Here is a 24,962-nt window from a genome sequence, read left to right as displayed (position 1 = left end):
TCTGGTCAATATGTCCTCGATGTCTAAGGTAACCGGTCAACTGCACCCAAGGGGTTGACTAGAGGGTGTGAACCAGCACCACACACACACACAATTTATGAGGGGCTCAGAGGGGTTGGCCAGACAGCAGACCTTTAATCCTCAGGATTATCAGTTGAATCAAGAGATGCTGGGGACAATTAGGCACAATTAGTTACTGCTGCCACCTACACTGTGATGACAAGATTTTCAACTTGTTGTTTTTATACAAATGATGTGTATGTAAACAAAGGACAAAAAGCATCATAAAAAAAGAGGTCAAATGAGAAAAGACAGAATGCTCTTAAATGTATTGCAAGTATTCTTTATTCTATTTACATGTGTATATTTACAGCAACATAATCCATCTCTCTCTCTTAGACTTTTGACCTCTAAATGAATGTCCTGATTTCTAAAGCAGTATGATTAAAAAAGAAAATAAAAGGAGCCTAAATAACAAAGTACCAAAAAGAACAGGAGCGAATAACAGGTTTAACTTTTGATACAACAGGAGCAAGTTGATTTAGAATATGGGAAAAAAATAAATACTATTGACAAGTAGCATTCTATCGACTACAAGTAATTCAAAAATAAGTCTTTGTACATTCGTCAAACTCACCTTTAACATATACCATGACTTCCATATATTGGCAGAATGTATGTATTGATGTGCATGTTTAGATCGTGTATAATCTCTGCAGTGACCATGCTTTTATATTATCATTGTTTGTCATTAATAATCTGTGCCTCTCGTCCTTTACATTCCACATTGTTAAATCATATATACCATACATATCTTTGTTGTTTGCTCAGTTTGAGTTTATGACTGTAGTCATGGGAGAAGTGCCAGTTGTCAAAACATAAATGAAAATATTGATATACAACACATTTGCTCGGTACAACAATGAAAATAAGTCAACTAATAAAAATTGGATTAAAAAAAGTTTTCATATTATGCAATCACCTTTTCAGCAATGCTGGCTTCAATCTCTTATAAGGGCCGTGTCTGAATGAGAACTATACTTGCTATTTGAGAAGGTTTCTTGTTTCTTAGCTTTCTCCACATTGCAAAATACTACAGTTTACTATAGAATACTACAGTACTTACTATATTATTCTGCAGTAAACTGTAGTATACTGTAGAATACTATACTACACTGTAGTATCCCTCGATCATGTGTAGTATTTACTGTAGAATTTGGCAGCATAGTGTATAATACTATGGTAAATACTACAGTATTATCCGCAAAAAAATACTGTGGTTTTCACCAATATCCTTAAACACTACAGTCCTCAAAAACACTACAGTTTAACTATAGTAAATACTAAAGTATTTAATTGCATATACCCTCCCCATATCCCAATTTGGGCTTTGTGCCACTCATAAGTGAGAAACCTACATTCCAAGTATAGACCATATAATGTGTTCCCTTCAGGTTATAGAGAAGAGCAGGAGCTCTGAACTATCTGTTCAGACCCCAGTTGTACCTACAGGTTGTGGAAAATTTGGCCTTTTAATATTTCTCTAGTAGGTTTACTCTAGGAGAAATCCTCCATTTCTATGTCATAGATAATAAAAGAAAAACACTGTAGTAAATACTACAGTAAATACTACAGTATACTACAATCTGCAAAAACACTACATTAATTACTATAGTATATACACTAGTTATTTTACTACAGTATTTATACTGTAGTTAACTGCAAATACTACACTGAAGTTGGCAAAAACACTAGTGAATACTTTTAGTATTCATGCCATAATATACTATAGTATTTTTTCATGTGGGTTGTTGCAGGCGAATACTGGGTCCATTTTTCACACACTGTTCCTGGACTTACTGCAAATAACAAACTGTTTCCATGTCAAAGTGTGTGTTGCTACATGCCAGGGTTAGAGAAGATATCAATACACACTTCCTCTACAGTACATACTGTCACTCTAAGGACAATTTTTTTCTGCTATAGTATTCAAACTAATGCAGACCAATGCAATGTTTTTCGTAAGTATCTAGTATGTTTTCTACTCTTAGAAATGTTGATTGACAAATCACCCATTAATTCAACGAGTACTTTTTTCAAAAGAGCCACAAAAAATAATCACAGCCTCTGAATTTCTGTAGAATGGTTTTATACTGAACAAAATATAAATGCAACATGTAAAGTGTTCCATGAGCTGAAATAAAATATCCCAGAAATGTTTCATACGCACAAAAAGTGTGTTTCTCTCAAAATGTGTGCACAAATTTGTTTACATCCCTGTTAGTGAGCATTTCTCCTTTGCCAAGATAATCCATCCACCTGACAGGTGTAACATATCAAGAAGCTGATTAAACAGCATGATCATTACACAGGTAGAACTTGTGGAGGAGACAATAAAAGGCCACTCTAAAATGTGCAGTTTTGTCATAACACAAAATAACACAGATGTCTCAAGTTTTGAGGGAGCGTGCAATTGGCATGCTGACTACAGGAAATTCCACCAGAGCTGTTGCCAGTGAATTAAATAAGCCGCATCAAGTCGGCTTATTTAAGCCGCATCAAGTCGTTTTAGAAAATATGGCAGTACATCCAACCGGCCTCACAACCTCAGACCATGTGTAACCACGCCAGCCTAGGACCTCCACATCTGGCTTCTTCACCTGCGAGATTGTCTGAGACCAGTAACCTGGACAGCTGATGAAACTGATGAGTATTTCTGTCTATAATAAATCCCTTTTGTGCGAAAAAAAAAACATATTCTGATTGGCTGGGCCTGGCTCCCCAGTGGGTGGGTCTATGCCCTCCCAGGCCCACCCATGGCTGCTCCCCTGCCCAGTCATGTGAAATCCATAGATGTGCGCCTAATAAATGTATTTCAGTTGACTGATTTCCTTTTATGAACTTGTAACTCAGTATATTCGTTGAAATTGTTGCATGTTGCGTTTATTTTTGTTCAATATAGAAGGTAAGCAGTTCACAACAAAAAAAACAAATAAAATTAAAACTGGGAGGTATTTTTTTTCACAAAATGTTAAATCTACAAATCTACAGGATAAAGGTAAAAGAGCTTTCTATTGGCAGCAGAAAAAAACATTGATAATGCAACACCAAGATGTAAAATACACTATCAAAACAGAACAGTTTTAAAATAGGGGTCTCCCGATGAAGCCACTTCTGTGCTTCTGTTACTCATGCAAAAGCATTGGGTTTTTAAACTTGTTTAGTTTCCTTATAAGTCTCCTTCATGGCCAATGCTTTTCTCCACCTTGTTTTGCCCATCCTCATGATGTTTGCCTTTAGGCACAGTAAGAAGTCAACTGCAAAGACAGTCACGCAGTTCCTCTGAGCACCAAAGTCCAATGCTGTAGGCGGTCATGCCTCATTAATCTCATGAGACTGCACTGCCGTACTGTACTGCTTCAAAAATATAAATATAGATTTATCTAAAGCCCAACCTTATCAAGGGCCTTTTTTTATCCAATTTCTCCATCCTTTCCTATGAAGAAAGTTATTTTAGCTGCTCTCATTCCACTCTGGCATGATGCTGACGCTGTGCACTGTGTGGTACTGATGAGGCGACAGCGTGCGCGGGATCCCATGCGAGTACAGGTACTCGTTGCCTTGGAGACCTGCGGTGGGCGACTGGATGCCTGCCCCAGGGCTACACTGGCGGCCCAGTGTCTGGTGGGTCATGGGGCCCTGGTACATGGCGTGGTGGGCTTCGCCCAGCTGCGTGGAGGCGTGGCTTGCCACCCCGCTCAGTCTGGACACCAGGGGCCCCGAGGTAAAGTGGGCGGAGAAGTGCTGGTAGGGCAGCCGCTCCATTGGCTGCATGGAGGTGACGGAGCAGCTGCCATAGGGCGAAACACTGGCCCAGGTGTTGCAGCTGATGTCCTCCAGGCTGGGGACGGGCTCAGCCCCTTGGGAGGCGCTGGCGTACATACAGGCCTGCCTCTGGCCAGACTCGGTCCTGTAGGGCCCCCCGGGCAGGCCCAGGCTCTGTGGGTAGCTGACGGGACGGTAGTAATGGTCGTCCTCGCTGGAGGAGCTCTCCAGGTAAGCCTTCTTGTAGGTGTGCTCCCCTGAGTGACAGTCATCATCCACTACAGACAGACAGGAAACAGTTACAGCTGCAGTATTTACAGATATTGTAGACTAATCAGCTGAGAAAAACAATTGATATCTTTATACATTAGTAATCAACTATGTTTTCCCTTTTATATGCTTCCAAAAACCCATCCCATTGGCATGCATATATCATGATAGCCTGGCCCACCTTTCCTCTTGATGCAATGGTAGTCCTGGCTGTGCTCGTGGGGGAGGGGGTAACAGCCAGACTGGGGCAGGAGGTCCTGTGAGGTGCTGGTGACCCCATTCTCACACTGGGTGTACTGGGAGGCCAGGCCACTGGGAGTGACCATAACCTGCACCTCCCCACTGAATGGGCTCTGGCTGGTGCCCACCCTCTGGCGCACCGTACTGCGAGGGACCACTGGGTATTCCTTAGTGCTGCAAACACACACACACACACACACACACACACACACACACACACACACACACACACAGGGTTACGAAATGATCATAACACTTATCGTACTGTATGCTTCTTCAATTTACACTGAGTGTACAAAACATTTGGAACACCTTCCTAATATTGAGTCACTCGCCCTTTTCCCTCAGAACAGCCTTAATTCACCGGGACATGGACATTACAAGGTGTCAAAAACGTTCCACAGGGATGCTGGCCCATGTTGACTCCAATGCTACCCACATTTGTGTCAAGTTGTCTGGATGTCCTTTGGGTGGTGGACCATTCTTGGTGGACCACATGGGAACCTGTTTAGCATGAAAAACCCAGCAGCGTTGCAGTTCTTCACAGTCAAACCGGTGCACCTGGCACCTACTATAATTCCCCGTTCAAAGGCACTTCAATATCTTGTCTTGCCCATTCACCCTCTGAATGGCACACACACAATCCATGTCTCAATTGTCTCAAGGCTTGAAAAAAATAATTGAACCTGTCACCTCCCCTTCATCTACACTGATTTGAAGTAGATTTAACAAGTTACATCAATAAGGGATCATTTCATCTGGATTCACCTGGTCAGTCCATGTCATGGAAATAATGTTTTCTACACAGTATATATCACCACCACTAGTACTACTACTACAACTACTATAATTACCATTACTATTACTAATAGTAGTGATTATTAAAGACCCAGTGCAGTCAAATGTGATTTTCTTGTGTTTTATATATATTTCCACACTGAGGTTGGAATAATCCTGTGAAATTGTCAAATGTAAATGAGTTCATAGACAATAAGAAATAGAGTTCCAAACAGCTAGTTTTCTTGGTTTCCTTCCCCATTCAGACCATTCCAAGACAGTACAAGAACAATTCTTGCTTGAGAAATTGCTCTTTGCTAAGAAGCTATTTAAAACTCTTTTTTTTAACCATTTTAATTGAAAACAATCACTGTAGGGTACTTAATTGTTACACAGACATTATTTGATATTGAGATAAAAATGACTGTATTGGACCTTTAATCATCACCTAATTATCCTAAATCAATCATCCTAATTATCTTTAGTATTTGTTCATTCATCATGGTTTTTCACATGCAAAAGAAGATAGATATGTTACTTGAGAACTGCCCCTGACCTAAGTCATTAACCATGGCTGACTTGTATACACTGTCTCTTTCATCCAATGATCTGATACCCTTCTCAATACTAACAAACCACACGGACTATCAATGAGTCACACCCACTTAGGATCCACTGAGAAAGTGTTCGGGAGGATTGGTTTCCAGTGGAAAGAAAGGCATTTATTCCAGTTGCATTAATCTAGAGGATCTATGAATGGACCATTTTTGCTACTTCTGTTTCTTTGACTGTTTCTTTTGAACCAGTGACCTCATCTTGCAATAAGCTCTCCCTTGGAAATATTAACCAAGACCAGATGTGCTGAGCTTACTGTACTTGGCAAGACAGGACAGTGGCATGTCGGAGTTATGGTGTGGTTTGGCCTTTGGCCAATTGAAATCAATTTACAAATGTCTATACAAAATAAGTATCCCACTTGCAGAAGTATTATATTGTGACATAAACCAACTTAATCAACATCTGACTGAGATAACCCAATATTAAATATACAATATAGATTTGTGAACACCCCAGTGATGAATAAAAAATTGATTATGTGTGCAGGTAAAATAGTTTTGGAGAAAAAGGACAAACATCCAAACTGTTCTGTCTTCTCTCACTAATTCCACTATAAAATTAGCTAAATGTGTACCACATCACCCAATGTGGAAAATCATAGTCAACCAAAACTACCAAAATTAGATTCACCTGCAGTGGCTAATTAGAGAGAATGTTCTGTTCTCCCATTCCAAATCAAATGTATGGGAGGCAAAGTGTCACTTGCGCATGGTAAACCAAACTCCTTTAACATTTTTCTCAGATTTAGGAATCCTCTGTTTGAAAGCCCTTGCAACGCCTTTGTTGGCCGATCTGGGCAAGTTTCAAACCAGATTTTCTTCTTTGAAAATGTGTTTTCCACACTGTGTGGATGCATGTGAAAGTACTCATCTGGAGTGAATAGGGAAAAGAGCCATGTGGTCGATGCTAATGCTGGACCAGCCATATCATCAATGCACAGACGACTGGTAGGAATATCCCTCCCGGTAAAGAGGGAGATGTCGCTAGTTCAGAAGGCCCTGCCAGATCAGCCATAAAAAGCCCTGGGACATGAAGACTGGCCCCTGCTCAAGAACTACACTTACTCAGCTGGGGAGAGGGGGGCAGGGGGTGGTGGGTCTCACTGAAAATAACACTCATCTGGTTTGCATTTCACTGATTCAGGGATTACAATGGTGCTTGTGAAGTGACACTGTGATTAGAATGTCAGTAATCCTTATCTAATTGTGGTTACATTGTCTAATGCATGCTTCCAGTTTACCATATAGTGTGCCAAACAACCTCTAATGATGGTAATATTGGATTATTAGAGTTAGAAAAGTCAACCACTGAATCAAAGCTTAGCCATTGGCGATCATGGGTATCTTTGTGACTGTAATAGGTCCTACCTTTGCATTCTGGACATCCGGTGGAGCTCCATGTCATCACTCCCACGAAAGCCTTTGGCAAACGGGTTGTTCTCTATCTTAAGTTGGGTTATCTGCAAAACAGACAGCACATTTGTCATAAGTGATTCAACCGTCAATTAGCCTACAATTTTATGTAAAAAGAAAACTTTACATCCCAATGTCATACACATTTCCTTTTTCCTATATTCTGTGAGAAGGACTTGTTGTGTCCTTCAAAGCCTCTTCAAAGACATCTTCACTCAAAACCAGCTTCTTCACCCTCCCATGTGGAACATCATAAAGCATCAAGATGGTTTTAGGATGAAACATTGGCCATAGGTCCACACACACACGCTGGTCAGTAGTTGTATGACAATCTTAACTTTTCAAATAAGCACTCAAAAGGAAAGAAACCTCACCAAAGCATTGGCATAATAGGCCTACTGTACTAGTTGGTTGCTGTGCCCCTGGTTTAGTTATTAACATGTAGATTAAATGACCATGTGCTCAGACCATTAAGCACACAATTTAATTCTGAAAAACATATTTCATTAATTTAATGTAAATATGAAAACTTTCTATCATCTAACATTAGCTTGCTGTACTATACAACTCTATAAATATTAAAGTGGATCAGGCTACAGATCTAAAGTTGATGCCAGAAACGTAATTTCCCATGGAGCTATATATTGTAAAAGGTCATTAGTCCTGCTAACAATTTTTTTTTGTGTGGAAACCCTTGCCTAGAACCATTCAAGTAACCCAACTCAAAGTATTTCAGTGTTCAATACTTAACCATATATGGTGATGTCACTTTATAACTTCATTTTTTAAGTTGTAAAATACTTAACTGTTTTTTTTGTGTGAACTTTGACACTAAATTGCATTGTTTTCTGAACTATAACTTTTGACATTACCTGAACATTAATTTTTGTTGTAGTGAACATAGACATTTAGGGTCCCTTCTACTTAAATGATTTACCTTTGTGGCATTTTTTTTTCAAGCGTAAGTAGTTCTGATTGGTAATTTTGAGTGATCGTGTCTTCATGTTTAAAATGTGTATCTATTTGAAGAATTCGTATTTTAACCCACCTTAGCAGGCATTGTTGAGCACAGTACTCATTCCTCTAGCACTAAGTAGAGCTGTGAGCATTACAGGATGCTACATATACCTCTCATTAAGAGTGCTGCACACCTTGTTGACGGTGGGAATGACTTGTCTCAATATTGAACATCAATTTGTCTAATGGTTTTGATATGTGTTCATCATGATCAATTACAACTCAGCACAACATACTGCTTAATACTATTTTAGAAATATAATTTACTTTCTTCAAACATGCATACAACATTGTGTAGAAGTATCATAAAGTGTAAACATTTTGAATTACCCACAATCCTCTAAAAACAGAGCCACATGGCACTATTAGGAATTCATAACTTGCAAAAATGTAATAATTATACATCAGAAAAACACAGATAAATCGAGTGTTTTTACTCAAAGATCAATGTCTGACTACTACTTTATTATATTAAGTAAAGATGTAAAACATTGAAATCAAGAAAGGACAATTTATTTAATAAATGCCAGATTTACTTTAAAACCTTAATTAATCATAATTTGTAAAAACGAACTATATTATCAGAACACAAAGTTATTTACTCAATAATAAACAGTACTCGAAAATATTAAGTGATAAGAAATCGTAATGACATATGAGTTAGTACGATTTGAGTTTTAATGACTACTGGATACATTTTGGTAGCCACTACTCAATTTCTTTAATGGGTTAAGCAGTTACTTTTTTTTACAGTGTAGAGAGCAAGTAGCCCATCTAGGAAACAATTATATTATTTTCCAGATTGGACCAAAGCCATAGATTTTGGATAATGGATAATGGAATGAAGTTCTAACAGCCGCAAAAATTACGATTTGAGATTAAACAGAATGCAGGGCAGGCGGTTTCTGGCAGGTAGGCCTAATTAGTTGGCTGGTCTGCTGTGTTTCATGTCTCACAATAAGACTGTATTTTTTGTCCACGCGCTGGCTTTCACTTTCTACCAAACCTTGTAAAATATATCTCATTGAGACATACACGTTTTTAGCTTCTCGTTAATCCACTGGGCGTTTGGCAAAAGTCTAGATTTTCTTTGGGAAGCAAATGTAGAATAAAGTGTGGATAATACAGGAGTATGAGGGTATTGAATCTTACCATATTTCAGTAACATGATTCTCAAAATGATTTCTCAAAAAGTAACTAGCTTATTAAAAAAGCAATCATTTTGAAAATAACTGTTGGTGGTACAAAATGTTTGCAAAAATAACTTGTAGCCTACACATGGCTCAACAAAATAGGCTATAGGTCTACCTAAAAGTCTAACTGATATTTAATCGCTCAATATCCCTATCTAATTGTAAACCAATTAGGCCTATGCAGGATAATTTAAGGTGTTTCAGGTGAAAAGGCCTATGAATTACAAAGGGTGGCATGAAAAAGAATGCTATCTTCAAATTTGACTAGCATAGTAAATGCAAATGTTAATGGCACGAAATGTTAATGCAGGTCAACCAGGTTACATACAGTATATTTACAATTGGACGAATTCATACCAGACTATACAAATGTAGGAATTTTTCCAAACTGAGCCCAAATGTATAAATATTGTATAGTGTGCCGTTGCATGAAAGCGCCATGCATGAACTAACACTGTTCGTGTGAAAAAAACTACACGCCTGGGGCGACAGTTTCCTAACAATTCTGGAGACATTTATAGGCCTAAACACCCCGTTAAATACAAAGCAAGTTGTTACCAATGCTGGGTCGTTAGATAGCCTACTTGCCTTGACTACCAAGGATAGCAATCATGACAAACATTCAGCCATAATAGATTACTGCATTTGTTAATCAGGCTATTTACCATAATGCAAATATAATTTTTAAGAGTTAGCCAATACGTTCAGATTCATAGGCCTAGGCCCTGTGTTTTCTGTAGCCTGTATAGAACTAACTAATTTGAGAACAGAAGATATGAAAAGGCGAGTTGTTTTCGAAATAGTTTATTCAGAAGGAAATGTTTTGTTTTCAATTCAAGTATAGCTATGGGCAAGTTTGGCCGTTCTGAATAAACTGTTAACAGGTGGTGCGAGTTCCCCCAAAAGGCATGGCATGATAACTTTTTCTTAGCTTAATTGGCAGATGTAACATTCTTTGATTAGGTATTCGTGGTAAAAGTTGAGGAAATCAGAATAGACTGTTTGTCTGGAAGTCTGGCAGGCCTAATAATAATAATTAGCCCATGTTGCATTCTCAAGAGCCCTCAAACTCCTTGATTTTAATTAATGTTTTCTTCAGAGTTTCAGTCATTTGTATTTCCTGTTTCTCAGAATTCGGATTGGCTCAGGACACATTAAGGGTCCTTACCCTCTGCACATTCCCTCTGTCCCACAGTAAAATCTGACTCAGACATAGTTAAAAACGGATGTTAAACGGACGCAGAAATGATTGGGCAACACTCCTAAGATTATGCGTATGCCTGGTCGGATTTGAGGAAAATGTAATCGTTTGATATGATCTCTCTTTGTCTTCTCTTTGTAAATAAACGTTCCAATGCGCAGCCAAAATAAAGCGCATGCAACAGGTGGTTGGTTGCATGTTTGAACGTTCATAGAGGACAATTTTACACTACATGATTGAAAATATACCCACTTTTGAATTTAAAACTTACTTAATAAGTAAATTACAACACTTTAACCATTTATCTTCCAGGGATTTAAGTGCAGGTTTGTAAAATAGACTATGCCTATATTTTTCTTAGTGGTTTCATTTCAGTCTAAAAATATTTTGAAAATAATTTATATAGACCTACATCACATTTTAGTAAAAAAATATATTCAAGTGAGGAAGTTGGCTTTCTGATTAATTAACAACCCTGAGCGTACCATGGGAGACGGATTGTGTCTAACCGTAACCATTAATTTCATAAAGACGAATAAATATTATTAAATACTGAAATGCTCTTAATTCAGTGACAAAATTGTACTTTAAATATTTTTTAAAGAAAGCAGGACGCTAAACAGTTAATATTTTAGTTCACGAAATCATGTTTGAACCTGTGAATTATTAGTCTACATGTACATTATACAAATAAAATACATGCATGCATAAATAGATTTTTTGTAATCGATATTCATCACAATATATACTATTTCGAGATTTATTGCAACTTCGGGCTAAAAAAACCCAAGTTGGTTTAGGCTTATTTCTTATAGGCTATAGGCTAACACCTACATTTTCTCTAATATTATAAATAATATGCATAGTCATAATAATAACTGTAGTAGCCTGTTAATAATACACTATTTATAAAGCTCGAACATAATAAAGCACATATAAGCATATAATAAAACGTTCAAAATGTATGGACGTTATACTTACTCCCTGAGCCTTATCTGCAATCCGTATCATTCACTAAAATTTAATGAAACTGCACCAGTTGAAATTTCCTAAAGTGTCTTGAGGTCGTGCCTTGTCCAATATTTCGGACATGCGGTTTCCCCGACCCATAGTCACATCTGTCAATGATCTGAATATGATATCAGTGATAATCAGACGTGAACCTCATCTTCTGCCACTGCTCATGGTGACATAGGCCTACGTCAGACTCCATTTGTGGCGAAAGGATACACTCCATCCGCTTTATTATTCAATCTTTGATAATCAGCCCATTCATCAGTTTTCCGTCTTCCCGGCACGTCTTTAGCAGCAATGTGGGCCTACATTCTGATGTTCAGGAACTGATTTCGATTTATCCATGAAGTGATTTTATAGACTATATGTGTTGTGACGTTGTTACTTTTAATTGAGAAGGCAAGGGCAATGCAACAATTCGATATCTCCATATGCCAAAAAGTTTTAATTCGTTCTAAACTGATTGTAATTAGGCGTATACATTTATAATGCACTTGCAAATTCACACCAATTTAGGCTATTCTTACATACATAATACCACTGCGTAAATATGTCCAAAATCGAAGGCATAGGCCTACCTTATGGTTCTGGTAAGATGTTACCGCAATGAAGGCAGTCTCGGGGAACACGTGGGTACAGAACGCCGTGTTTTTGGAGCCAAAGCCATTATTTTCATCCGCTTTCACGATGTGAATCCTGGGTTGGTATTTATGCATGGAGTTGAGGATAATCTGAAGAGAGAAATGTATTCCATTAAGCACCTTTTGTATTTTGACAATTTCTCCTGATGCATAATCCCGCCAAAACCCAACTTTTGATATTATCAAAATCACATTCAAATAAATCCAAACCCATTCAAGACAATGAAGATAAAGACAAAATATTATTGCTATTGCTTCGAACAAAAACATACTAATATAGAACATACAAGGTATTTCATAAAACCGTGAATATTCCAACAGGCCTAATCATAGCAATTCGGAAGAAAAAGCATGTAAATATATTTGACGATAGAATGTACAGTCAAAATCTAAATGTGTGCATAGTTTATATGTTGCCTAACTCTACAAGCCCATCACTGAAGGGTATGACAGTAATCCATTCAGCAATAAATAAATACATACATACAACGCTGGTTACATTACATGATAATGCACATATGTCAAAAGAGATGAGTTCCCATTGTAACACGTGAACATCTTCTCTTTCCATGCTTTCCCCCTGACCCCTGACCTAGTTTGTGCCAAGTGATGACTACTACCACTGGCCAGGCTGGCGACATTAAGACGGCGGTCCACCCAGTTGAACTTGAGCCATGAACTCTTCTCAGGCTTTAGTCTTAATTGGTCTGACATACTATGGAGTCATGGGCATCAGCCGTGAGCAATCTAATGGTTTTTAATTTCATTAAATTTAGAGATAACAAAACAGTGTTTTTCTCCTTCACCTCCTCAGGAACCCTTGCCCCTCGGGTATTCCTCCTATCTGTTATCTGTAGGTTTTTTGTTGTGCCTTTCAAGCACGCTGCAGAGAAAAGGGAGAGGATGCGCTGACTACAAAGACATGGCCTCAATGGATTCTCACAACTGATGGAACAATTTAACCTCAAAATAGAGAGTAAATTGGGATCCACTGTGAATTTTCCAAAAGCACCTTGATAGTAGGTCAGTGTACAATGAAATTGATTGTTTTCTTAACAAAAATGGGTCAACGTCTTTCAACAGCCAACACTGGAAATGCATTATGACTCAGGTTGATGTTCTACATGATAATACAATGGGTCAAAGCTGAAGTATTTTTGAGATTTATAAAACACTGAATCAGATAAATACTGTGGGAGAAAACGAACTACAGTGCCTTCAGTCATACCCCTTGACTTATTCCAAATTTCGTTGTTACAGCCTGAATTCAAAATTGATTAAATATATATATTTTTCTGACTCATACACAATACCCCATAATGACAAAGTGAAAACATGTTTTTAGAAATGTTTGCTAATTTACTGAAAATAAAATACAGAAATATCTAATTCAAATAAGTATTCACACCCCTGAGTTAATACTTTGTAGCACCTTTGGCAGCAATTCCAGCTGTGAGTCTTTCTGGGTAAGTCGAAGTGCTTTCCACACCTGGATTGTGGAACATTTGCCCACTTATTATTTTCAAAATTCTTCAAGCTCTGTCATATTGGTTGTTGATCATTGCTAGACAAGCATTTTCAGATCTTGCCATAGATTTTCAAGTAGATTTAAGTCAAAACTGTAACTCGGCCACTTAGGAACATTCACTCTCTTCTTGGTAAGCAACTCCCATGTAGATTTGACCTTGTGTTTTAGGTTATTGTCACACTGAAAGGTGAATTAATCTTCTAGTGTCTGGTGGAAAGCAGACTCAACCTGGTTTTCCTCTAGGATTTTGCCTGTGCTTAGCTCCATACCGTTTCTTTTTTTATCCTGAAAAACTCGCCAGTCATTAACGTTTAGAAGTATTCCCATAACATGATGCAGCCACCACTATGCTTGAAAATATGGAGAGTGATACTCCCTAATGTGTTATATTGGATTTGCCCCAAACATAACACTTTGTATTTTCAGTACTACTTTAGTGACTTGTTGCAAACAGGATGCATTGCATGGAATGCTTCCTTATTTTCATTCTGTCAATTAGGTTAGTATTGTGGAGTAACTACAATGTTGTTAATGGCAGCATCATAGTGAAATCCCTAAGCAGTTTCCTTCCTCTCCGGCAACAGAGTTAAGAAGGACGCCTCTATCTTTGTAGTGACTGGGTGTATTAATTAATGCACCTTCCAAAGTGTAATTAATAACTTCACCATGCTCAAAGAGATATTCAATGTCTGTTTTGTTGTTGTTGTTTACCCATCTACCAATCCATTTTAAATTCAGGCTGTAACACAACAAAATGTTGAACATGTCAAGGGGTGTGATTATTTTTGGAAAGAATTCAGTCTCATTGACTTTTTCATTTTTTGTTATGTTACAGCCTTATTGTAAAAGGGAATCAAATGTAAAAAATCCCAATACCCCATATTGACAAAGCGAAAACAGGTTTGTAGAAATGTTTGCAATTGTATTAAAAATAAAAAACATATCTCATTTATGTAAGTATTCAGACCCTTTGCTATGAGACTTGAAATTAAGCTCAGATGCATCCTGTTTCCATTGATCATCCTTGAGATGTTTCTACAACTTGATTGGAGTCCACCTGTGGTAAATTCCATTGATTGGACATGATTTGGAAAGGCACACACCTGTAATAAGGTCCCAAAGTTGACAGTGCATGTCAAAGCAAAATCCAAGCCATGAGGTCGAAGGAATTGTGCGTAGAGCTCCGAGACAGGATTGTGTCTAGGCACAGATCTAGGGAAAGATACTAAAAAGTGTGTGCAGCATTAAAGATCCACAAGAACACAGCGGCCTCCACCATTCTAAATGGAAGAAGATTCTTCTTAGAGCTGCCCGCCCGGCCAAATTGAGCAATCAGGGGAGAAGGGCCTTCTTTAGGGAGGTGACCAGGAACCCAATGATCACTTTGACAGAGCTCTAGAGTTTCTCTGTGGAGATCAGAGAACCTTACAGACGGACAACCATCGCTGCAGCACTCCACCAATCAGGCCTTAATGGTAGAGTGGCCTGACGGAAGCCACTCCTCAGTAAAAGGCACATGACAGTCCGCTTGGAGTTTGCCAAAAGGCACCTAAAGACTCTCAGACCATGAAAAACAAGATTATCTGGTCTGATGAAACCATGATTGAACTCTTTGGCCTGAATGCCACTTGTCACTCTTGGAAACCTGGCACCATCCCTACTGTGAAGCATGGTGGTGGCATGTTTCATGCTGTGGGGATGTTTTTCAGTGGCAGGGATTGGGGGACTAGTCAGGATCAAGGGAAAGATGAACGGAGCAAAGTACAGAGAGATCCTTGATGAAAATCAGCTCCAGAGTACTCAGGACCTCAGACTGTGGCAAAGGTTTACCTTCCAACAGGACAACATCCCCTAAGCACACAGCCAAGACACCGCAGGAGTAGCTTCGGGACAAGTCTCTGAATGTCCTTAAGTGGCCCAGCCAGAGCCCGGACTTGAACCCGATCAAACATCTCTGGAGAGACCTGAAAATAGCTGTGCAGCAACACTCCCCATCTAACCTGACAGATCTTGAGAGGATCTGCAGAGAGGAATGAGAGAAATTCCGCAAATACAGGTGTGCCATGCTTGTAGCGTCATACCCAAGAAGACTCGATCTGTAATTGCTGCCAAAGGTGCTTCAACAAAGAACTGAGTAAAGGTTCTGAATACTTATGTTAATGTGATATTTCAGTTTTCTATTTTTGTATAAATTAGCAAACATTAACAAAACTGTTTTTGCTGTGTTATTATGGGGTATTGTGTGCAGATTGATGAGGGGGGAAAAAACAATTGAATAAATGTTAGAATAGGGCTGTAAAGTAGCAAAATGTGGAAAAAGTCAAAGGATCTGAATACTTTCCGAAGGCACTGTATCTTCACATTCACCAATCCCATCACAAAGCCTTCAATGAAGGTTGGTTGGGGACTTAAAAATAAATTATGAACATCAGCGTATATCACCTGCACTCCAAATGTACAAGTTACTGACAAGGTAAAAATCTGTCGTTCTGCCCCTGAGCAAGGCAGTTAACCCACTGTTCCCCGGTCACCGATGACGTGGATGGCGATTAAGGCATCCCCCCGCACCTCTCTGAATCAGAGGGGTTGGGTTAAATGCGGAAGACACATTTCAGTGGAATGCATTCAGTTAAACAACTGAAAGGTGTCCCCTTTTCCCTTTATCTGGCTAACAGATTCACAATGATACAAACCATTGGGATGATTTGATTTACAACATGTAGATAGAAGACAAGGTTACAATTAACTCCCAAGTCTGTCATGTAACCTATACACTAAAAGTATTGTGTTAATTTCTTACAAAAACAACAACAAGAAGCACAGACAGACATACTGTGGGTTGGTTCCCTGCATGTCTGTCTGTCTGTCTGTCTGTCTGTCTGTCTGTCTGTCTGTCTGTCTGTCTGTCTGTCTGTCTGTCTGTCTGTCTGTCTGTCTGTCTGTCTGAGAGTAGAGCAGACCAGACCACCCACTAGGCCTCCAGCACACGCCTTCTCTGCTGCCTGGCTCTCTGCATCTCCATTCCCCCCGACTCTGTATGATAGTATTTAATGATAGTGAGGGATCACCCTGGGTCCCCTGCGGCTGCCTTTCAAGTTCCTCCACATCAGAGAGCTTTCTGAAGACGTTGGATTAGCAGAATTTGTACACCATCATCTATTGCTCATCTCACACTGCCATTCGAACATAAACAGTGAGATATCCACAACCCACCCAGCTGGCAAAAACATGTGTGGGGAGGACTGGACGAGCGCACCAGCGCCAGCACATTTTGGAGAAGATGAATAACGTGGAAAAATGTTTCGCAAGTCTAGAGGAAGATCAAAGCCATAGTTTAGGCTTGTGATAAGTGTTGTGTTGGATAAACCATAGGTGCTAAGTTGAAAATGGGTAATCATACTGTATGTTTATATGCATACTATTGGTATCAGATAGACACGAAAGGCTCAATTAGCAACATGTAACCCAAATAGCTGAGATTATACCATCTAAATGATTGAGAATAAGAAACAAAATATATAGATAGTCATTAAGATGCATGTTAACATTGACCATATACAATTAACTGTAGAAATCTATCATAGGAATATCAGAAATCCCTTCAATAAACTCACATTCATAGTCAATTCCAAACATACAATAATAAAAAACATGAATTTCAACCAATGGAAATGGTTTCAAAACGCTATAGGAGAGACTGGTCTATAGCAGCATGCTCTCTGGCTGAGGAGGTGAGGTCCTGCTCTGCTCTGTCTAATTTCCAGACATTTCAGGTCCCTCCTGGCTCAAGCTACCTCACCGACATGTTTTAGCTCCACGTCCGAAGCTAGTAATTATAAATCGTCTCAAAGTTATTTCAGCCAGCTGGACCAACAAGCTGATGGATTTTTTTTGGGGCTCGGCACCAGTATTTCATTTATGAATCCCATGGTACTTCCTGGACACGAAAGAAGGCAAGCAGGAACCACTGCAACCAATCAAAAATGCATTCTGGCCGCGAAATTTACAACACCGTTCACATTCCAACTGAACTGAGCTCCAATTTCATTCTACTAGCTGGGTTTTGGTAAGGCAACAATCACTATCAATTCTCACACACCGCCAATGGAGTCATGTGATCAGGCAGAAGATAGTGCTGTAAGTGATAGTCAAAGTGAGTAAAATCTGGCCTATTACTGACTTCAACACATGCAAACAATACAAAATGATTTCCAATCAACATACTCCCTACTACAGCTATCATCAATGACTACAAGTTGCTATTAAATCTGTGACTGATTTTGTGCTGACCTTTTATAGTGTTTTAGTTTGCACCCAGTGTGTTATGCTGAAGTAATATCACATATTTGCTTCACTCTGGGCAGAAAGAGTAGGTTCCACCAACTGCAATTCTTATCAGCTTCATACAATTAGAAGTAACAAGGAAGTGACCAATATTGATATTACTTTCCTGCCTCTTATAATTCAAGAGATGGATAGAGGAAGTTTATCACTTAGCTTTACATAATTTGTAATTGGTTTATTTGTGCATAATCTACTTCCTTATTTCAAGTTATATAACAACCACTATTGTTTTTGGGATTGTCAACTATAGCATGGTGCTGTTGTTATGTCCTATACGTGATATGACTGTTGTATTGTATGTTATTGTAATCTGTCCAATCCTGCATTCTCTGTTGAGATGTGTAATTTGGCCAAAATGTCACCCACACCCCCCGACCCCATAAAATATCTAGCCAAAATCACAATTTTTAACATAGAAGAAAATAGATGATGTAATTTATGTTTTTGTTTGCTGTTTTGTTTCCGACATGGATCACAAAATCTGGGGTCTTGGGAGTTCATAATAATAGTTCGTTAAAAAGAAAGAAGCGGATGCCATCTGACCTCTTGTCTGTACTAATGCATGCAGATGATGTGTTAATCATTATAATCCTTTACGAAATTCATCAAGCATCTTGCAGACAAAGCCGTAACATATGAAGAGTTAAGTAACACATACGTGTCCAAAAGGATCCAGGTGGTTATTCGTCAGTTTCAGCTTCTGGAAAGAGACAAGTTGCCTCATCCAATGCGCCCCCGTCGCAGGAGAGTCCGGGTGAACGTAGAGCCTCCCGGGCATGGCAGGTTCGGCCTTCCCGGTCACGGACCTGAATCACAGAACCAAAGTCAGCGTTTTACACTCAAATCACAGCTAAATTAACCCAACTATAAATGGTACGATAGGCCTACGTTTATGTGAGCAGATAAAAGCGACCTCTAACCTACAAAGTTGTTCCACTCATGAAAAATACTTTCTCACAATTAAAATACGCTGTTCATGAAAATGCTTAGGCTCCCTTTCCCCTTTCATCGGAAATAGTGGTTTAGCCTAATATGTAGCCAAGGCTTCTTCGAAATAAATTCAGTTAGGCTATTTGGAAGTAGGCTTGGGGTTTGTTCCAAAACTGGAGATTTTAACAAGGTTATCCAGTTAATGAAATGTAAGGTTTGAGAAATGCCTTTAGTTGTAGCCTAGCCTTTGGTTTGTAGTATTGTCCGCGTAGGCTATAGCCTACTTTTGTTTAGCCTGTACTCTCAACCCGTTGGAAGAAGAATGACGAAGTATTGTAAAAATGGCTATTGCGCGACAATAATTAAAATATATATATTATTTTATTTTATTTAATAGTCTACATTAGGTGTGTCGTGCTACGAGGACAGTTGGGTTGGGTCAGCCCAATTAGCATAACCAATAATCTGCATGCTATTTTGCAAGGGCGAACGTTATTTTCTTACAGTAACCTAGGCTACTTGACCAAAAGCAGATTAGTTCCACAACATGCGCTGAACGGATCATTATCGGCGGTATTCGCCATTGAAAACCACTGACCCAAACAAGGCATTCTTGACCAGATGGACATGACACTAACAACTAGTGTTTATATGCTGTGTTTCGCTGATGGTGAAGATTGTATTTCAGAGCTGTCTAAAGAGATCTAAACCCTCACCAAAGGAAACATCAACACAAATATGAGTTCATTAATTCGCATAAACCACCTCTAGTAGGTAGTCAGAACAACTCCCCAGCATTTGCCAAGGATCCCCCTACACCACACGGAAGCTATTTCTTCTTCAGAATTGGTAAACGTTTAGTACTTAGGCTAAGGCTGCGACATTTGAGCTATAATGAATAGTTTGCTAAAGAACCAGTAAATGCCCTCGAATATAATCTGAGCCATAAATCGTAGGCCAACCTAATTTCAATAAAACACGTTTTTAGTCCCAGGACTGATTCCAATTCCAATGTGTGAAGTATAATGCTTTATTTACATAAACTGGACACGACCTAATACTAGGCTACTTTATTGCACATTGACTACAGTTTCCTTCTATCTATATGCAATAGCCTGATAGCTATAGACCCATATGCTCCAGAAATACATTGTAAAGTTATTAAAACTCAGTAGGCGTGTTGCACTCTGCAAACAGAAAACACCTCATTACAAGGTGAAACATCCTGGGTCAAAAATAGGCTACATATGACATGTTCATATCTTGTATACAGGTAGGCTACTTATTGTCATAAGGCTGTGGACATTAGCTCTGATGCGATCCCAGAGGAACTTTATTTGTTAAAGTCTTACACACCATTTATTATCGGCGAATTTGTAGCGATGGTCGTCCGCAGGCACGACATCCATCAGGAGTATGTATTTCGTTTTAGGGTTCAATCCAGTGACCTTCACTTTGAAGCTGGGAAACATTCGCCTGCAAATGGAACAATATAGTTACACAATGTAAGTGCATACATTAATACATTATGCCTGCTATAGGCTATTGGTGATTGAAGTTACCGTATATTTCCTTAAGGACATTTCTGATTATTTACAGTCTATGCAATCACATTTATGGACAAGAGTCGACATTCAACTCAATTTAATATCAATTGATTACTTCCGAAATCACACTGTCAAATTTAAGGAAATTATACGAGCTTGACGCACAGTCGTTGCATAGAAGCCCACAACTTGTTCCAAACTTAGCTATCTTAAAATATCAACATATGACCAACTATGCATACACTGCACGTCTTTTGGGGTGGGTCAGGGTGTGAACCCACTGTATGCTATCAACGTCAGATAGCCAATGCATAACCAAATGAAAGGTAGAACAACAATCAATCAAACATAATAAAATGTAAGGGAATTAGGTAGCCTAATATATATTTTGTTCGTTTGGAAACGACTGCATAATTTCACACATGCAACAACTGAAGCGAATGCATACTTCAACAAAATAAAACATCTATTAAGGAAGAGCCTATAGTTTCACGGTTAAATAAACGTTAGCTGCTTTTGCATCAAATATGCGTCACTAAAACCAGATGCATGGTAACCAGATGCATGGTAACATACGTGCATATGTTCAGAACTTTTACACAAGTACCCTGATGAAATGGGGTCTATCAGGTTGGAAAAACGTCAGAAATTGCTGTCGCACGCCGATTGGGATACAAGCCTCCAGGCCTACAAGCTGTTTCTCAAACGGGTGACCTGCCTGAATAAAGAGGCAGCCGCGAGGTGATGGAAAGGGGTAGGTTGGTTAATAACGAGGGCGGGAGGGATAATAACGTCTCAAGCCAATAACGGGAAAATGAATGGACAGAATATAAAGACTGCTTTATGCAGTTGGGAAAAAAACACGAACCTAGTGCAGACTGGAAGGATATTGAGACATAGCTGAAATGAATAATAAATAGGCTACCTAAGAGCCACAAGACGATTTGTTAACATGAGCAGAGACCACCGACCATCATGCATATTCAAGTTCACACTAAGTTGAGGTAGAAGAATATCTCAACCATATTCCGTGAGAGACTCTGAGCAGGACAGGTCTACCCAATAAGCCCAATTGCCGTGTTGGCCTTTTTGTCTTGAAAAGTCACTCGATAATGCTTTCAATATGGCAAACGTGAAGAATATAAGGAAATAATAAATAAATAAAAAGTAATATCATACATCCAATTTGGAAAAAGACAACAGAAGGGTGGAAAAAATGACAGGATTAAAATAATTGAGGATATATAGGCTATAAAGCATGTTTCGTGTACATTTATCTGCCCAAAAACTAGTCTCAAACCGACTATATCCCTTTAGATGTATTTAGGGAACTATGCCGTGGTACATTGGTAAAGAATGAAGTGTAAATACAGTAGGCCTCCCTCCAGAAAACGAGTACAGCATCAGTATAGCTATCACTATTGCAACACAAAAAGATTTGTAAAAATCTATTTTCTCCGTGGACATAGGTCTACAGCAAATGTATGGACGAAATAACTTTTTCAGACAGCACTGTCAAAACTAAAACCACTAAACCACTAAATGCTGACCATTCTTATTTACTAATAATGATTAAAACATAACCTCACATGCAATTGTATGTTTCTCAAACGTATTCGCATAATCCGTTAATGCCAGTATAAGCAGTCGTTGCTCTCTTACCTTCCCGCTTTGGTGATGATCATCTCCGTCCCCACCTCATGAAACTTCGCCCACAATTCCCTCTCATGCAGGTACACTTTTATCCCCTCCATTCCCTTCAAAATTAGACAAGTAAGAGGAATATCAATATGACCTTTCTTGCAGTGGAGACCAATTGGTAAGCTTTTTTAGCCCAGTTAGTATTATGCATATGTCATGTCATTCATACAGGATAAATGTTGCACTGTGGTATAAATTCAATAATAGTTTAACAAAAACCTAGACATAATATAATTTCATATTAGCCTACCATTCACATTGGGCTACCTCGTGAAACAAAAGGCTACTATTCTGAAATAGTATACCATCATTTCCCATTAAGCATATTATATAACTAGCCTATAAATTCTGTGATTTGACTATAAATAGGCAGATAATAAAATCTCACAAAGAAAATACACTAAACTGCAATAATTGCAGGACTAGACTACGGTAACCAACTACCAAGCGATTAATCGAGTTGATTGACACGATCATTTCACGGAACTTTGTAGCCTATAGGCTATAGTTCAAAACAATGGTAATTCTACGTTTTTATGCACACTAAGGTCTGAAAAGTTTGCAGTGCACGAACTTCTCTTATGAGTCGTTTACAGATATCCATATTTAATACGTAGGCCTAGATACAGGTCAAGAACAACACCTAGGCAGTGACTTGAGACCTGAAGTACATAGGCTCAAAATAGCGTGTAAAGCTGACCTGTTGAATATATGTCGTCTGGGAGGATGGAGATTTGCTCGAAGATCCATTTTGTTTCTCTGCTTTACTCTCAGTGTGTAATTCCTTTGACTCTGACCCGCTGGGCGAATTTTGCAGTCCAAATGTTTCCTTCTGGTCTGCCATGTCTGGAGCTCCGGAGACCAAGGCCCCAACTGTCAGATCGAAACAAAAGCGCATTTCAACCTCCCATTCTCTGTCCTGAATATGCGCATAACTTTTTGATGTGATATTGGTCGTCTTTAATGAGTTGTAGGCCAAAAAATGTAGCCATCATTAGACAACATGGCCTGCTATTAACATGGCCAACACACACACACACACATACACCCCCCCCCCCCACACACACACACAACTTATTTAGGTTAATTTTGTGAAACTATCAGTCAATATTTTCCCTTAAAATATAACTTAATTACCAGTAAAGATAACTATTAATAAGGATAAGGACGTCTTTATTCTTCTAATACATTTCACCATTTGGACAAATGACGTGTGTTTCATTATAACTGATAGCCCACAATAAAGAATACTATAAAGACGAATGATGAAGGCTACTTGTGAAAAGTAGGCTAGGCTATAATGAACATACCAATTGTGATATATTCATAGCAAGGACACCACTCATTGAAGGTTTCTAAATTTGATGATGCTGACATTGTTCGTATTTGTAGAGAATATAGACAACTGGTCGCAAAAAAACATTAATTCGGGACAGATCCTATAGGTTGTGTATTCCTAAAAAGCCAATTGAAACAAAAAACAATAGCCTACCATAGATGGTGTTGGTAACAACCATCACTGAAAAACATACATGTATTTGTAGGCATAAAAACAGAGAGCACGACGTGGCTCCATGCAAAAACAGACTATTTTCTTCCACTACGAGGTCCTACACTAAAATGACCTGCGATAACAACGACAATAGTGAACCACTGACCACAGGAACGCGGAATACTCCGCACAGTAAAAACGGATTTACCTTGTAACCAGATACGTCACTTTCAATGTCGTGAAGATATGGCACAGCAGAGGTCGTTTCTTCAAAAATGCAAAGTGTTTGCGAAAAATGTCCACCCAATTCAATGTATAATCCCAATGTGTAGCCCGAAAAGGCTATCTAATATCCCCATGGATTTTCTCTATCTTCAGTGCAAGTCCAAATGTACGGTGACCAAGCGAAAACGCACAGGTGAAGGGAGATTCAGGAGTCTAGCAAAGATGGCTAAAATAACCACGCGGTGTTACTTTATTGTACATTTTAGAGTCGATGACCGTTGTTCGGGAAGCCTTCCCTGCTGATAGCACATAGCAGTATAGCAAGTTTACAGAGGAGCAGATCCGTCACCACCTTCTCCCCTCCCTCCTCTCACTCTCTCTCTCTACGCACCAATGGCCCACAGTAGTACGCGTTATGACGCGGAAGCGCTGAGTCTGTGACGAGCAGCGTAGGCTAGTTTGGGTTGTCCTCTGCCTATCCAGTGCCTGAACAGCAATGGTCTACCCCAAGAATAGTCTTCTTCAGGTCCCCCCTTCCCCCTCCCCCCTCCCGCGTCCCTCAACCCCTTCCGCCCTCTCTCCAAAACCTATCCTTTACTGCTAAGTCTTCCGGATATATTTAGCTATTGAGCAGACTCAGTAACGTTCGCCATTGGGATTTTGTTTACAGAAATAACTAATCGCCGTCAATTGAGACAAACACAGATACAGACATGTGTGAGAGCACATCCATCATATTGAAAAAATGGTATGTGCTTATAAATTTGGCCTGGGCATCCTGCATCAGATAACCGAAAAGTACACTTTGTGATGGGATACTTTGGGAAGATCTAAAAACAATGGCAAACAAAAGCATAGGCAAATGGGAGTGCATGTGGGTAATAGGCAACAAATGTGGATTGTACAGAAAATATCCATGCAATGTGTGAATGTGTAACATTAGGTGAACATGGAGTGGGCCACGGCAGCCTAGCTTTACATTCATAG

At 39.1% G+C, this 24,962-nt stretch overlaps 1 protein-coding gene across 1 annotated transcript; it reads right to left on the bottom strand.

Moving 5' to 3' along the window:
* Positions 1-327: 327 nt before the first annotated feature.
* LOC139409946 (T-box transcription factor TBX5-A-like) lies at positions 328-24,353 on the bottom strand. Its single transcript, XM_071155353.1, has 9 exons — positions 23,959-24,353; positions 22,959-23,131; positions 22,220-22,314; positions 20,367-20,486; positions 18,739-18,886; positions 12,146-12,298; positions 7,098-7,189; positions 4,277-4,509; positions 328-4,103 (listed from the first exon to the last, which is right to left on the bottom strand). The coding sequence occupies exons 2-9, from the start codon at positions 23,100-23,102 to the stop codon at positions 3,514-3,516; spliced, it is 1,575 nt and encodes a 524-aa protein (XP_071011454.1). The 5' UTR covers positions 23,103-23,131; positions 23,959-24,353; the 3' UTR covers positions 328-3,513.
* Positions 24,354-24,962: the final 609 nt, after the last annotated feature.

The sequence above is a fragment of the Oncorhynchus clarkii genome, chromosome 5, assembly GCF_045791955.1.
Source record: "Oncorhynchus clarkii lewisi isolate Uvic-CL-2024 chromosome 5, UVic_Ocla_1.0, whole genome shotgun sequence".
NCBI classification, from domain to species: domain Eukaryota; kingdom Metazoa; phylum Chordata; class Actinopteri; order Salmoniformes; family Salmonidae; genus Oncorhynchus; species Oncorhynchus clarkii.
This window is presented reverse-complemented; position numbering and strand designations above follow the sequence as displayed.

What these genes read in the sequence shown, in the direction of transcription:
- LOC139409946 (XM_071155353.1), bottom strand. Translation starts at nt 23,102, where the DNA reads ATGGCAGACCAGAAGGAAACATTTGGACTGCAAAATTCGCCCAGCGGG. An exon ending in AAATTCGCCGATAATAAATG is followed by an intron (nt 18,887 to 20,366) that starts GTGTGTAAGACT and finishes TCTGTGATTCAG; the next exon opens with GTCCGTGACCGGGAAGGCCG. An exon ending in CGGATGTCCAGAATGCAAAG is followed by an intron (nt 4,510 to 7,097) that starts GTAGGACCTATT and finishes GTGTGTTTGCAG; the next exon opens with CACTAAGGAATACCCAGTGG.